Source organism: Psammomys obesus, unplaced genomic scaffold (genome assembly GCF_907164565.1).
Source record: "Psammomys obesus unplaced genomic scaffold, mPsaObe1.curated_primary_1811, whole genome shotgun sequence".
NCBI lineage: Eukaryota > Metazoa > Chordata > Mammalia > Rodentia > Muridae > Psammomys > Psammomys obesus.
Window position 1 is genome coordinate 9,533,404 of NW_026596234.1, and position 14,489 is coordinate 9,547,892.

The window sequence follows — 14,489 nt, forward strand, 5'->3', positions numbered from 1 at the left end:
ACTTTCCGGAAGAATGGACCAGGCTGACGCTCTGCTGTCGGATGCAGGAGGCCATCAGCCACCCGTTTGTATGCTCCTTTGATGTGGCTCGTGCCACAGAAGGGCCGACTCTGGCATGCTATTGAATCATTAGTTACTTTCGTCTCGGCCACGCGTGGCTGGCGGCCGCCATGTTGGTCCGGGCAGGACAGGATGCTCCTTCCTAGCACACAGGAGAGGTGTGAATGGGGATTTAGAGCTGCCCTTCATCTAAGACCTGGAACACAGCAGCCACTGACTTAGGGGAGGTGTTCACGCAGGGTGTGGTACCTGTCTGTGGCAGCAATGACAAACAAAAAGAAGCGGGCTCTCATCCACGCCTGTGATGGCCAGTGGGTCCCAACCTGCTTGGGACTTTGTCTACCTTAAACCCGAAAGGCTGGGAACCCTAGGCTGGGTGGCCCGTTCCTGTCGAGGGTGATGGGGATGGAGGCCTCAGGAACGGGGCCTCTTCAACAGCTCTGCTGAGCAGGTCCCTGTGCACTGTCTGTACAGTTAAGCAGGCTGCCTTTGTGCCTTTTCAAACCATCTGGAAAGTGGGTGCTCGCAGAGGGGCTCCGAGGAGTGGTTTAATTGGAAGGCAGCACAACTTCCTCACCTTGAAAATTTTTTTTTTGGGGGGGAGGCACGTGGAGAAACGTGGATTGTTTTGGGGACTGGTACACAGTTACTCTAGAGAGAGTTCCCTGTGTGGGAGCGAGGTGGGGTCTTGGTGGTCACATTGAGAGCTGCCTGGGGTTGGAGGAGCCGCTGTGAGAGATACATGGCAAACAAAGCGTCCCCCTCGCCCCCCGTGGGTAGACTCAGCCCTTCTGCCACCCCCCTCCCGCAGTATCTCTTGGAGTTCAAGTCTCTTGTGGGAGCGGGTGGTGAGTCACTAGCCTTGGGTGCTCCCACGTTTCTTATCAGAGCCCACAACAGTATTTCACATGTGCCTTTCAAAGCTGCCCTCATCTTTGAGCCCAGGGTCCCTGCAGGTGGAGAAGCAAAACAGCCAAAGCCTAGCCCAGCCGTTCTGTGGGCTGCCGTCCTCCCCAGCCGTTCTGTGGGCTGCTGTCCTCCCAGTCGTGGCCCACAGGTGGGAGCCACCTGTGCCATCCCACACACCTCTGCTGCGGAGGTCCTGCCATCACCCCCCCCCCATTTTCCTGTTTACACACGCACGCGTAAACACACGCGTTGCCTGGTTTCGGCGACTCTTTTTCAGCCTTATTGCTGGACCCTCCGAGTAATGCTGGAAACCTTGGATTTTCTAAATGAATCTAAAAATAAACTCTTTGAGGAAAAAAAAAAATCTTGGACAGTTGGCACAGGCGCCGTTATTTATTTCTTTTCCTTCGCCTTCCTGCTCCTCTTCATCCCTGAACACTCAAGGATCTGGGCAGGCAGAGGCCCTGAGGGGCCTAAGGAGGCACCCCTGGGCAAGCGTCCAAGGGCTCCTGGACAACCCGGGGGGGGGTGCTAGCTGAGAGCCTGGGCAGCTTTCTCCGGGGGGCAGCCTCTCGGGAAAGCGGGGTGTCAGGAGGCTGAATTGGGGCAGGGCTGCAGCAGGGAGGCGGTGGCTGTCGGCGAGCTTGCACGCAGCTCCTGCAGGGCCTGGCGGGCCGCGCCCCCACCCCTGCGCGCCTCCCTCTCCCCGACTTTCTCCCTGCCCCGAACAATCAGGGACTTGTGCTTGGCGGCCGAAGGAGCCACGGAGCTGGCTGGCCGCGGAGGAGGCGACGTCATGGATTCCTGAGTGTGAAGTTTTCAGGAAAGCCCTTAGTTTTGGAGATGGAAGGGATCCAGGGGTTTCCATGGCGCTGGGTAAACAGGAGGAAACAGTGAGGGAATCCCGTTATTTTACTGCATTGAAAGCCTATAAACACGGAGCGCGGGGAAGGAAGTCGCGTTGCCGCTGGAGTAAAGCGACCCGCGAAGCGCCGCAGCAGCCGGGAGCCCGGGGGAGCCGGAGCCCGGAGCACGGCAGCGGGAGCACGGAGAGCCGGCGCAGGAGCCTAGGAGCGGGAGCACGGCGAGCGAGAGCCCCGGAGCGGAGCCTGGGCGCTGCAGCCTCTGCGCCGCCGCTCCGCCGGATCGCAGCACCCGTTCCCCAGCCCGCTGAGCCCGGCCCCTCCAGATGCAGCGCCCCGCATTGCGCAGGCCGGGCCCCCGCCAGCCCCTCCGCGCCATGGGGTCTGCGGACCGAGGTAACCGCGCCGCCCTCCGCGTCCCCTGCCCGCATCCCTGCCCGCATCCTCGCATCGCATCCCGGCTCTGCTGCCCAACCCCCTCCCCCCCGTGGGCCACCCCACGCTGTCCTCGCTCGCAGGTAGAGATGCGTAGATGCGGTCAAACAGGGGCGCACGCTCGCATCCTGGCCGCGGGGGGTGACTCGAGGAAGCGTCTCCAGGCGGGATTCCCTGCGTGGGTTGGTGGGACACCAGGAGGGGGTCTTGCTGCTAACCGCTGGCTGCTTCTCTTGCTCCCATCGTCCTTGTCATCATTATTATTTAGCTTTTTTTTTTTTTGACATTTTGCTATTTACTAATACAGAGAGACTTCACTTTCCAGCAGTCATTTCAACACATGCTCTGGGCCATTCAAGCAATTTAAGCCATTTTCTTTCCCCCTTTTTGGGGAATGTGTCTGAGGGCTCTTCCGGCTCCCCCACCCCAATTGAAAGCACGAAGTGCCACCGGCTTGCCCTGCGGAAGGGATCAGGGGCGCCCCACTGTCCCCGTTTCTGCTCCATCTTCTCCCTTTTAGATGTAACCTTGAAGCCATTCAGTTTGGTTCTAGAGTGTGTGTGTGTGTGTGGGGGGGAGTTAATGCGTGAGAATACGATATGAAATCTTAGCCCATCTGGTTGGGATTGTGAGGGGTTTGGTCTGGGGAGTCAGGAATCAGGTCTTTAAAGTGGAGTCTGTTGGATGGCTTTCTGTGCAGCCAGCCTGTGTGCAGGGACAGAGGCACCGCCAAATGGGCAGGGCTCAAGGGTTAAGCGGAATACATCCGCGTGGGAGGAGCTAGCCTCGCGTCATAAAATCCGAGTTGAATGTAGGTTTTGTGCTCTGCGTGGTGAGCTGCAGTCCTGGGGGGCGCGGTGGGGCGGAGGCAAAGGACAGTTTTGGCCTGTAAGCTTGAGGTTTGGGGGCTCCTGCTGAAAACCAGATCCAAGCCCCACCCCTATTTAGGTAAAAGGTGGGTTTAGCCACTTCCAACCTCAGCTTAGTTTTTAGTGGAGCGGGACTTTTGAAAGCCAGATCCTGTCAGCGCTTGGGACCTTTTAGGGGGTACCAGCTTATCCTGTCCTCTGCCAGTGGTTAAGTGGCAGTGGAACAATGACATAATGATGAGAGAAAAAAAAAAAGTGCTACTATTATGTCAGGTGACAGCGTGGTGCTTCCAGGCAGCCCACGCATATGGGAAGGTCTTGGAGAGGTTTTTGTTCTTTGTTTGTTTGTTTGTTTTAACTGCTGACCAAACCAAAAGTAAGACATGGGTGCTCTGACAGTGGGGGTGGGGGACAGACAGATGCCAGATTTAGTTCCATAAGGGAGGAGGAGAGGGACACAGCAAGAACGCCAAGGAGAAGCCAGGCTTTTATTTTGTGCCTGACTGGCCGCTGGGTCCCTCTGCTCTGGGCTGAGAACTCTGCTTCTCTGTTAAGGTCTGGAAGAAACTGTACCTCGACCCCCCCCCCCCCCCCCCCCAGTTCTTGTTCAAGTGTGCATGAACAGCAGGCAACAACAGGATGCCAGGTTGATCCTGGCAAAGATGACACAGCAATAAGGCACACAGACACCAGCTCTGGGCATCACAGGCAGCTGGCTTGGGCTAGGCCAATCGCTGTGCCCTGCGTAGGGGTGCCCAGAGAAAACAACCAGGCCATCGTTTAACTCAACTGCTTGCTGGATGAGATCTCCAGAGTCCCAGGGAGCATGCTGACAGGCAAACCCTAAGCAAAGGATAGAAATATTTGTGTGGCAACAGCAAACTTGCTGTGCAGCATTGGTCTGAAGCCCCAGTGTGAAAGATGTGCTCAGTGTTATCTGAAAGGCGATGGAAAGTATTTTAGGAGTAAGCAAACTTGAGATGAGCTTTGCTCCCACCCAGGCCCCGGTTCCCCGGCTTTTGCATGGATTAGGATTTCTGCGCGGCCACATCGCAGCTGTGGGGTATCGGAAAAATAACTGAACCTCTCTCTGTGCCTTAATGTCCTCCTCTGTAAAATGCAGCCTCCAGGAAGGCTTCTGTCACGGCGTGGTTGTGGGGGGGGGGTCAGCAAACCCCCAAGAGGGTGTCTTTCTCATCATGGGTGCCCTGTAAACGCTAGCCGCAACTCCCACCGCGTTAAAGATACAGACATTAAAGCCGGTAAGTGGTGTTGTATGGAAACTGAGCATGGGTGAACATTCTTTGAATATGTGTTCTTTAGGTCATGCCCTGCCCCTTTCCTTGGAAACCGAGTCTCAGTTAGCCCAGGCTAGCTTCAAATTCATTTTGTAACCGAGGATGTCCTTGAACATCTGATCTTCTGCCCCTACCTCCAGAGTGCTGGGGTAACAGAGATGAGCTGCTATGCCCCTGGATAGGGGGTGCTAGAGACTGAACTCAGGCAGTCTCTTCACTGACTGAACCACCTCCGCAGTCCCCTAGAGCTCTTAGGTATTTTTTTTTTTTTAAACCTACTGGAGCTTTAAAATGACACAGATTGGGTTAAGCTGACTTCAAAAGCCTCAATTTCCTCATTTGCAAAAAAAAAAAAAATAATGACAGCATAGTCTTCATAGGGCTGTCGCTCGCGTCACACGAAACCATGCATATACAAGACTTAGCTCTGTGTCACATGCGGTGAGCACATACCCCGGGCTGGTGTCTGATGGCTGAGGACAGCAAGAGCAGCAGTCACAACACGAGGAGAGGCGTAGGGCCTGGCCCTGGATGAGCCACCGCTGCTGCTCCCTGTTGGCTTTGTGTTGACTCAGCGTTGTCTGGGGCTGTCTGCCTTGGACTTACCGCGTCTTCTCCTTCTCACAGAGACGGTATTTGATGGGTACTGCATTTTCCTCTCTACAGAGGAGGGGAGCGAGGCACAGAGAAGGCCAAGGGTTATCCAGTAAGAAAGTGACAGAGTCAATTTGTAACCGCAGGCTCAGCCATCTTGGATACTTGCTGACACCATCCTAACTTCTGAATGTCATTGACACACACATAACCTAGACCTTGGCTCTAGACCCTTTCTTCCACCCTAAGATGTTCTCTGGCACATCTTGGAAGGGAAGGAGAGATACAGGAGAGAAAGAAGAAGGCATGGTCATGGTTGTCAGAGTCAGAGAAACTGAGGCAGACAGAGAAGGTGCAGTGCCTAGCTTTGCCTCAGCTCAGGACAAGAAAAGGACATTTCCACTGCCATGAGAGTAAGGTGGCCAGCAAAGAGGGCTGCCAAGGCCCCTCCCTGGCTAGTACTTCCATAACACCCCAGGCAACTCAGCCTGCAGGGAGCCTCCTAAGTGCCCATGTTCCCCCATGCTCAAGGCTTTAGAAGGAAGCTCTCCTGTGAAGATGGGAGTTTTTTGAAGCTGTTTTTTTTTTTTTTTTTTGGTCTGTTTTGTTTTGTTTTTAAATCATGGCTGTAAGCGCCTGAAAGGCAGGGCCAGGCCTCTTATTCTGTGACTCTTTACGGGATCCCAGGAGCAATTTATGGTCCCCCAGAAATCAACAGCCTGTGCTGGCCACAGGGTCCATTCCACCTCTGCTACTTAGGAGGAGGTGTGACCTTGGGCAAGGAACCTCCCCCTTTCCTGTGCCTCAGTTTCCCTATGGATAAGAGAGTACTAGTGAGTTTGAGCTGAGCAGTATCCAGAACAGCTGCCCTGGAGAGATAGCTCAGTGTGTAAAGAGCTTGCTGTTCCAGGCTTGGATTCCAGCTCTCAGTCACCAAAAAGCAGGGGATAGAGGTGCATGGTGCCTGTAAGCCCAGTGTTGTGGAGGCAGATGTATCCTGCCCAGCCAATCTAGACGAAACCATCAGCTCCAGGTTCAGTGAGAGACTCTGTCTCAAGAAAAAGGAAGGTGGAGAGTGACCCAAGAAGACACTTGATGACACTCACATGCACACACATGGGCTAGTATACAACACACACACACACACACACACACACACACACACACACACACACACACCCCACACTCACATACTCACAGATCCTATAGCAGCTGACCTGTCCATTTCCTTTTAAGTAAGCTGGACATGGACCCAGTGGACAAGAGTTTGCCTGCTCCGGGGTAGCATGTCTGCTGCACGTGTGTGTACACATCCCATGTTTGTGCACGCACAAACACGCATGCGCTTGTACATGCGGATGCATGCATGTTTGTTTGTGTGTGTGTGTGTGTATAGTTGGCTAGGCCGGCTCCTTGTGCCTACTGTAACTCGTCATCACACAATGCTGTTTGACGGGAGGACGCTCCTTCTGTACTGTGCTAAGGATCAGAAGTCTGGGTTGGGGCTGGCAGGCCATGTTCTCTGGAGGCTCAGCATAGACCTTGTCTGTGTCTTCTTGTGACTCAGGCACTCCTGGCTTCTGTGGCCCATGGCTGCATCCCTGTGCTCTGTCTCTGTTTCCCCGTGGCCTTTACGGATTGGTGCTTGCCCTTCCAAGGGTCCAGCCTTAGGACTAGACCCCTCGGGTCCTGCATGGTCTCATCTTCACCTGTTCATATCTGCAAAGGACCTCTTCTCAGTGAGTCCTGACTCTGAGGCCTCTGGAGTGAAGACTCGAGCTTTGGGTTTTGGTGAAGGAGCAGAACGAGCTCCCTCTGTTCATTCAGCAGCAGCAGGCTGTTCATTCAGCCTTGACACCTCCTCTTCCCCAGGGAGGTGGGCTTTTGTTCAGTCCTGAAGGGAGGAGGCTCTGCCTGCAGGTTTTCAGAGAAGAACATTCCCAGTGAGAGGAACACTGCCCACAGGCTCCTGAGCAGGCAGTCTGTGGCCAGGCTGAAGGCCAGTGAAAGGGCAGAGAGGAAGGCAATGGAAGCTCAGCTCGTAGATGTGTGCCAGGACAGGGAGTGAAGGATCTAGGGAGGGGTCTGAGCTTCATTGTCAGGGTCACGGTGAAAATTCAGCGGCAGGCTGTGTGGCCTCCTTAATCTCAAAGGCTAGAGGAAAGACTGAAGGAAGAGGCTTGGAACCAGGTCGGAGCGGCTGCTGGGGAAGCCGGCGAGAAGCTCGGGCAGGGGACAGAAACCAGTGTGCTTGGATGAGACAGCCGGGAGTAATGCCTTCCTGCCTATGAGCCAGACTATGCTCTTCAGGGCATTGTGGGCTCTGTGGGAATACTTTCTATTTTGGCACCGAAGGTACCAAACGTGTGTTTTTGGGTCTAATCAAGACCCAGACTAGACCAACTGGTAGCTTGTGATTGCTGTCATGTTTGCTGTTATTCCCCCGTGTGTGTGTGTGTGTGTGTGTGTGTGTGTTTGTGTGTGTGTGTGTGTGTGTGCGCGCATATTACTGTTTGCTGACCTTGGACTTAGTCCCCAGTGCTCGGGACTTTTGGGATGCACCACTGTGCCCCGCTTACTTGTTTTATTTTAATTAGTTATTTAAGTTTTTGAAACAAGACCTTGATGTGCATTCTTGACTGGCCTGGGAGTGTAGGCATGGTGGCTATGCCTGGTTTGTTTTATTGTTTAAATTTAAGCTATTACCTCCTAACCACCAAAGGAACTTTCAGGGTCCTTCCTGAAGGATTACACATATTTTTGTACCAAACCCCAGGAGTCTCTGCCCGCTCTGGATGACCTATGTCAACCCTTAGCCTGAGTGTGAAGTGTTGGTATCAACTCTGGACGGGGCTGGGAGAAGAGCAGCTGGGGTGCGGAAGGCCGGGATGTTTGTATTTTCAGCTCACACAGAGACTGCCGAGAATCTGAAAGAGGCCATAGCCACGAGGGGTCTTCACATGTCAAGTAGGTGACAGCAGAGGTGAAGGCTGCTGGCTGCCCGAAAGGAGAGGGCAGTGATGATAGTGCTGGCAGACACAGCTCGCAGAGCACCCACCTTGCTTGCCAGAGGCCCTGGACCAGTCCCGGGGACAACATAAAACTGGCATCAGACCCTTTCTCAGGATTGATCTTCTAGCCATTAGGCATGCCTCCAATTCTGGTACTCTAGAGGTAGAGACAGGAGAACCAGGAGTTCAGCGCTTTCCTTGACTACATAGCAAGTTCAAGACCATCCTGGGCTACATAATACCTTGTCTCCAAAAAAGAAAATACCACGAAAACTTAAGAAAGTAGGGGGGCGGGGAGGATGCTGTGTGCCTCATTTTTTGGAAGGGAACAGCAGCACTCCAAGGTTGAGGTCTTTGGCTCGGCACCTGTTCCCATCACCACCTAACTTCCAAAGATTGTTGGATGTAATCCCAGCATGGGGGAGCTGAGGCAGGAGGATGGCGAGTTTCAGGCTAGTCTGAGCCACAGAAGAAGACCCCGTCTCACAAATACAGTGGCTGGGAAGTAGCTCAGTGGTACAGAGTTGCCTGGGGTGTGCTTGGCCTGTGCTGGAGCCCCAGCACCGAGAAAAGGAAACACTATGTCCCCAGTGCCTAGGAGACTGTTCCTGAGAATGGCTTTGCCAGAATGTGGGGCAGGTCATTCCGGGGGTCAGTTACAGATTGCAGCAAGAAACCCAATCACCAAGACGAGCCACAGTTAATGAGATATTTTAAAAACAAAAACAGATACCGAAATCTTATAACAGCCTGTACAAATTATAACAATTTCAAATAAAGGCAGCATGGCTTTTGTTTGTATCCCTTTTCCCTCAGAGTCCAGTTCATCTCCGAATGGACTGACATCTTTAACTCCCGGGAGTTTGTTTGTCACAGGAGCTTTTTGTTTTGTAGACATCTTGGTTTCAATAAACAAGGCATGAAATGCAGTATAAGGGTGGTGAGATGGCTCTCCAGGTTAAGAGAGCTTGCAGCCAAGCCTGGGGACCTGAGTTCAATTCCCAGAACCCACATGGTAGATGGGGAGAGCTGACCCAGCAAAGTTGTCCTCTGACCTCCACATGTGTCACGGCGTGTGTGCGCACACTAAATAATCGTAAAAGAATATAGTTTGAAGCACTAGGGATTTGTCACTTTCTGCATTTTGTTCTTTTGAGGGTGTCGGCCTCGCAAAGTACCTTTAGATAAAACTTATTAGGTAACCCAAGCTGGCATCAAACTTGTAGCAACCCCCCTGTCTTACTTACTTCTGGAGTGGTGGGATTATGGGTGTTCGTCAGCCTGCCTGGTGATTTTGATCCTTTTCCCCCAGATCTCAGCCAGATGTTGGTAGCAAAAGGCCTCTGTCAAAGAGTCACACCATTAGCATCTAGAGTAGTAACAAATCTCAGAGTGCGCTGAAGTTGGGGAATGGTCACTTCTGGGATCCAGTAGAGAGGGTTCCGATGTTTCCTATTGGGGTTACAGTGCCCAGCTTCTGCCCTTTGCAGTCAGTGGTCATGGAGGCCGTTGTCAGGATGTGAGGTTTGTGGCCAGAATTTATGACATTCCTTAACTGCTGCAGCCAGCATCAGGGCGGCGCACAGACGGAAGACTCACAGCGTCCTGCGCCGGGATTAGTGAAGGTTTAACGATGCAACAGCAGAGCATCATGCCACGTTCAAGGTCCTCGTAAGTGTGGGGTGCTGGTGGCCGTGCATGTCGGACCCCAGGAAGCTGATGCTGATGGTTACTCTGGTTGGCAGTGAAGGAAACTGAGGCACAGAAAAGGCTAGCATCCTGTACTCCAGGAAGAGATCAAATGGGACCCAGGCCCTTTGAGTTGAGCTGTTCATATTTATCCCTCAGCACTGGCCCTGGTGAGACATTTGTGTCTCTATACGTGGGAACTGCTGGTCTTTTGGAAGATCAACTTGGAAGTGTGTGTGTGTGTGTGTGTGTGTGTGTGTGTGTGTGTGTCTGTGTGTCCCTGGCTCCTTATCTGAACAGTACCTTCCTAATGTGTTGTATATTGTTTTTCTCTGTTACTTGTTTCACGGACTCTTTGATGAGCTTACCAGGACATTTCCCTATACACAGGACAGATTCTTCCCTCTTTTAAAAACACCATGTGCATGTAGTGCGTCTCTGGAGCCACCACATGTTTGTGTAGAAACAGTGACAGGCCACATACTCATGCTTGGGGCTCAGGTACAAACGTGCAAAGTGACACTGATTTGACAATCTGACGTTGTCACAGATGCCAGTCTACCAGTCCTGTGCCAGCACACCAGCCGAGAAGGGAGTGGCTCTTCTCATATTTCATTTCTGGTCTGTCCCCCAGGGGGAAGCATTGGGCCCATTATCCCAGCCTCATTCTCCCATGTCCCGGCTGTCACTGAAGACTTGAGGATAGAGGCGAAGAACCAGGAAGTTGGTGAAGCTTGACTCTTGCCGGCTCTGGAGATAGCTCAGTCCCTAAAGTGCCTGCTCTGCAAGCATGAGGACTTGAGAACAACCCCCAAATTAGAAAAAAAAATATTCTGGGCCCAGTGCTGTATGCTTGCAATCCCAGCTCTAGGGAGACGTAGAGAGGTGGGCCCCTGGGACTCTACTGGTCCACTAGCCTAGCCTTGCTTGGTAAACTCCAGGCCAGTGAGAGACCCTGCCTCAAAACAAAACAAAACACAAAGGTGGACCATGTCAGAGGAAGCACTTGAGGCTGCCCACTGGCCTCCACACACAAGCTCACAGGTGGACATGCTCATGCACAAACCCTGAATTTCATGTAAACAGTAAAACACATTGTTTCACATAAAACAATAAACATATAAAAGTTGAACAGAATTATTTCCTCATGCAATAGTTACGACCTATGTTTAAAAAAGGATTAACTGTCTAAGGTTCAAACTTAAACTGGGTGCCTCCTATTTTTATTTGCTGAAATTGGCTACCCGAGGTGTTTAGATGGAGAAAATGAACACCCTTGGCCCCTGCCCTCCAAGCACTCACATTCAAGTGTAAGAATACGTAACAAATGGATTAAATAACCGTGCTCAGAAAGGATGCCGCAGGGTCAGGCCTGATCCACAGGCAGAGGCGCAAGACAGGAAGACCGTGGCAGGGCATGGTGCTCAGATAGCAGGGCAGCCGACCTAGAGCCTGGCTGCTCTGTTTCCCTCTGAACTTGACAGGAAGCTGCGGGAGGCTTGCTGTAGGTATGTGTGCATGTATGTATATTTAAAATAGTTTTAATTACATGTGTGTGTCTGTGCACAGGTTTGTGTGCGCTTGACAGAAAAGGGTGTGAGGTCCCCTGGAACTGGAGTTACAGACAGTTGTAAGCTGTATGATGCTGGGGGTGCTGGGGACAAAACTCAGGTCCTTGGAAAGAGCAGTATGCACTCTCAACTGCCAAGCTATCTCCCCAGCCCCAGGTATGCGTGTGTTTAAGATTTATGTTTGTGTGAACAGGTGTTTTGCCTGAATGTATGTGCGCCAAGTGCCTGCAGTGCCAACAGAGGCCATAAGAAGGCACTAGATCCTCTGGAACTAAAGTCATAGGTGGTTGTGTGGTGCTATGTAGGTGCTGAGAATCAAACTCATGTCCTCTGCAAGAGCAACAGTGCTCCTACCCATGGAGCCATCTCTTATCTGTCTACATGCATATCCACCAACGTAAACTCTTTATCTGTGAGTCAATCTATCTATCTATCTATCTATCTATCTATCTATCTATCTATCTATCTACCATCTATCTATCTATCATCTATTTATCCATCCACCCAACCACCAATCCAAACATCTGTCCAAACATCTCTCTGTTCAAATATCCACCTGAACTCCATACACCCACTGTACAAAAGGTGGCCATGGCCTCCACCTTAGTGGATCTCACGGGTCTTTGGTGATAAAATTCTCTGATTGTCTTTCATTGTCTTCCTTGTCAAGCAGGATGGGACAGCTTCTACCAAGATCATCTTAGGAGCTGCTTCCCAAGGGATGGAGCATAGTTTAGTGGTGGAATGATTGCCTAACATTCATGAGGCCATGGGTTCAGTCCCCAACACTGAGAAGAGAAAGTAGCTTCTCAAATGGACACCCTTGGGAGCAGTTAATAGAGCAGAGGAGGAAGGATTCTGTCCAGAGCCAGGCATAGGCCCCTGCAGTGGTGTGGTCTTGGAAACAGTTGCTCTCATGTCTGGCCTCTCATTTGGAAGCTGATGGGCAGGTTTTGTTGTTTTGCTTTGTGAAGTTGCTGGGAACCCTGTGTCCAGCTTTTAGCACTCAGGTAAATTGGTGCCTGGTGGAGCTTGGGAAGCTGAATGCTTTAACCGGTCTCCACTGGATTCCAGCGTGTGTTGGGGAGTTAGGAGACCCTGCGCCCAGCTGTGCCTCTTTGCATCTGTGTCCTACGACAATGGCAGTGATGTAGCCCTGCAGACGCCTGCGACTCAGCATTTGTAGCAGGTACTCAACTCAGCAAATAGTTCTGAAAAAGAATGATGAGAGTTGTTGTTTTGGGTGGTGAGAGTTTCTTTCCTTCCGTAGCCCAGGCTGACCTCAAACTTGAAGCTATCCCTGCTGCCTTTGCCTCTCAGGTGCTGGGATTATTGGCATGCATGGCCACACCCAGCTCAGTGATGGATATAGCTTTAGGCAGACTTCCATGGGTCCCCTGATAATGCCTGCCTTCTGTCCTCCTTCCTCATGGTCCCTGCTGCAGTCATTGTCACCAGGGTTGTTGAGAACAGGACGGGAGGGCTTCCCCATCCCCCCCACCCAGATGTTTGATCTTTTGCTTTCCTTAAGTCTTAATCGCCTCACAAAAGGCCCATCGCCTGCAGGTTTCAATTGCAGCCGGGCCTGGCTTTTAAAGAGCTGTTCAGTGATTGTAGTCATCCAGGGACCTTGGGGACCACTGCCCAGACTCTCCTTTGCTACCTTGATTCTCACTTTGAGAAGTTATAAGCTGGGAGGCTCACTGGACAGTAGCCCTGGGTTCTTCAGCAGTCACCTATCTTCACCTCGAGGGCTTAATCAAAATTCCATATTCCTGGGCTTAAATCCAGGCTTATGGAACTGAAAGCCGTGGGGGACGGTGGGGGGTGGGGGAAGGGCCTGCTAATCGACATTTCACATCAGCAGGATGTACAGGTTACCTGTCAACCCAGCCTCCTACACACCAGACCACTTCCTGTTCTCACTGCCAGGACAGGGTCCCCACATCACCATCAATCAAACTCTTCGCGTGTCACCTCCCCCTGGCGCCAAAGCCTTCGCAGCCACTGCCGACTCCTCTCCTGATTGCCAAGAGGGGTGATGATCTTTATGCCTAATCTGTCCCAGCAGGGCCACAGTGGCCGCTATATGCTGGGTGGCACGTGGTAGGTGGCCCAGGCCTGATCAACTGAGGTTGTGGCTTGCAAATCAGAGACAGACACTGCGCCACAGCTGTGGGAATGCCAAAGAAGACAGGGTGCCCCTCCCCAGCAAAGGGGATTAATCAGGAAAGGCTCTGCTTGTGGCCCCTAAGGTAGAACGGTCCCTAAGGCAGCAGCTTCTGGTGGGGCCCTAGGTCAGACAGTGGCAGGTGGAACAGAAGTTGCCTGGGCTTGTCACTCAGGCCAGACCGGGCTGTGCCCCACCCCGTCCGGGCGTGGCCCCGCCCCGCCAGCCACCGCCGTCCCCGCCCCCGCCCCCTCCAGGCTGCAACAGGTGCCTTGAGCAGGAAGCTCGCGACACCCGCTCCCCGGACGCGTCCAGGACCCACTGCGCAGTGAGCCATCCTCGGCCCCGGCGTGCGCCCCAGACACGGTGACCCCGGTCTGAGCGAGCCTCCTCCGAGCCCCGCGACCCTACCCGGCCCCGCAGCCCGGCCGCCCTGAGCCATGGAAGCCGTGGAGTCACAGCCCGACCCGGACGGCAGGGACGGCCCAGGCCACGAGCCCGGGGGCAGTCCCCAGGACGAGCTGGACTTTTCTATCCTCTTCGATTATGACTATCTGAACCCTATCGAAGGTCGGTGGAGGCTACCCCCGCCTGGTCCTCGAGGCCTGGCAGGGACAGGGCCTGGGGACCCGATGCAGGGCTTCCTCGGGAGCCTGCAGCAGGGGCCGCCCCTGCCCTGCTGACAGGGAGGGGAGCCGGAGAGAGTGGCTGGAGACGGTTTCCAGTTCCACCCGAGGGTCGCTGTTAGCATAGCAAAGGATGGTCAGGTGCCCAGGACACCCCAGAGATCGTGGAAGTGATGTCTTTGCTCTCTGAGAGTGTAGTCGGTGGAGGGGCGTGTGCCCAACGATGTCAGAAAGGCTGCAGCTGAGCCTGACAAATCTTGCCCCTGAGGCGATGAGACAGTGGCCCTGCGGCATCCTGGGAGCCGGTTGTTGGGGACTTTGTGTTGAAACTAAGGAAGAGGCTTTGTGTCTCATGCTTGAGGGTGGTTTGCCTTTGGTGCCAGGAGCCTGGCCC

At 53.1% G+C, this 14,489-nt stretch overlaps 1 protein-coding gene across 4 annotated transcripts in view; it reads left to right on the forward strand.

Moving 5' to 3' along the window:
• The first annotated feature begins 1,617 nt into the window (after nucleotides 1-1,617).
• The window catches only part of Nfatc2 (nuclear factor of activated T cells 2), a 119,614-nt gene continuing 106,742 nt past the window's right edge, over nucleotides 1,618-14,489 (forward strand). For 2 of the 4 annotated variants that reach the window (XM_055596184.1, XM_055596185.1), the window contains exon 1: nucleotides 13,780-14,039. In XM_055596184.1, the coding sequence (XP_055452159.1) occupies nucleotides 13,910-14,039 (130 nt within the window). In that variant the 5' untranslated portion in view covers nucleotides 13,780-13,909. Of the gene's footprint in view, nucleotides 2,229-13,779; nucleotides 14,040-14,489 lie in introns of those variants that run through there. The other 2 variants (XM_055596186.1, XM_055596187.1) reach the window with 2 other exon arrangements.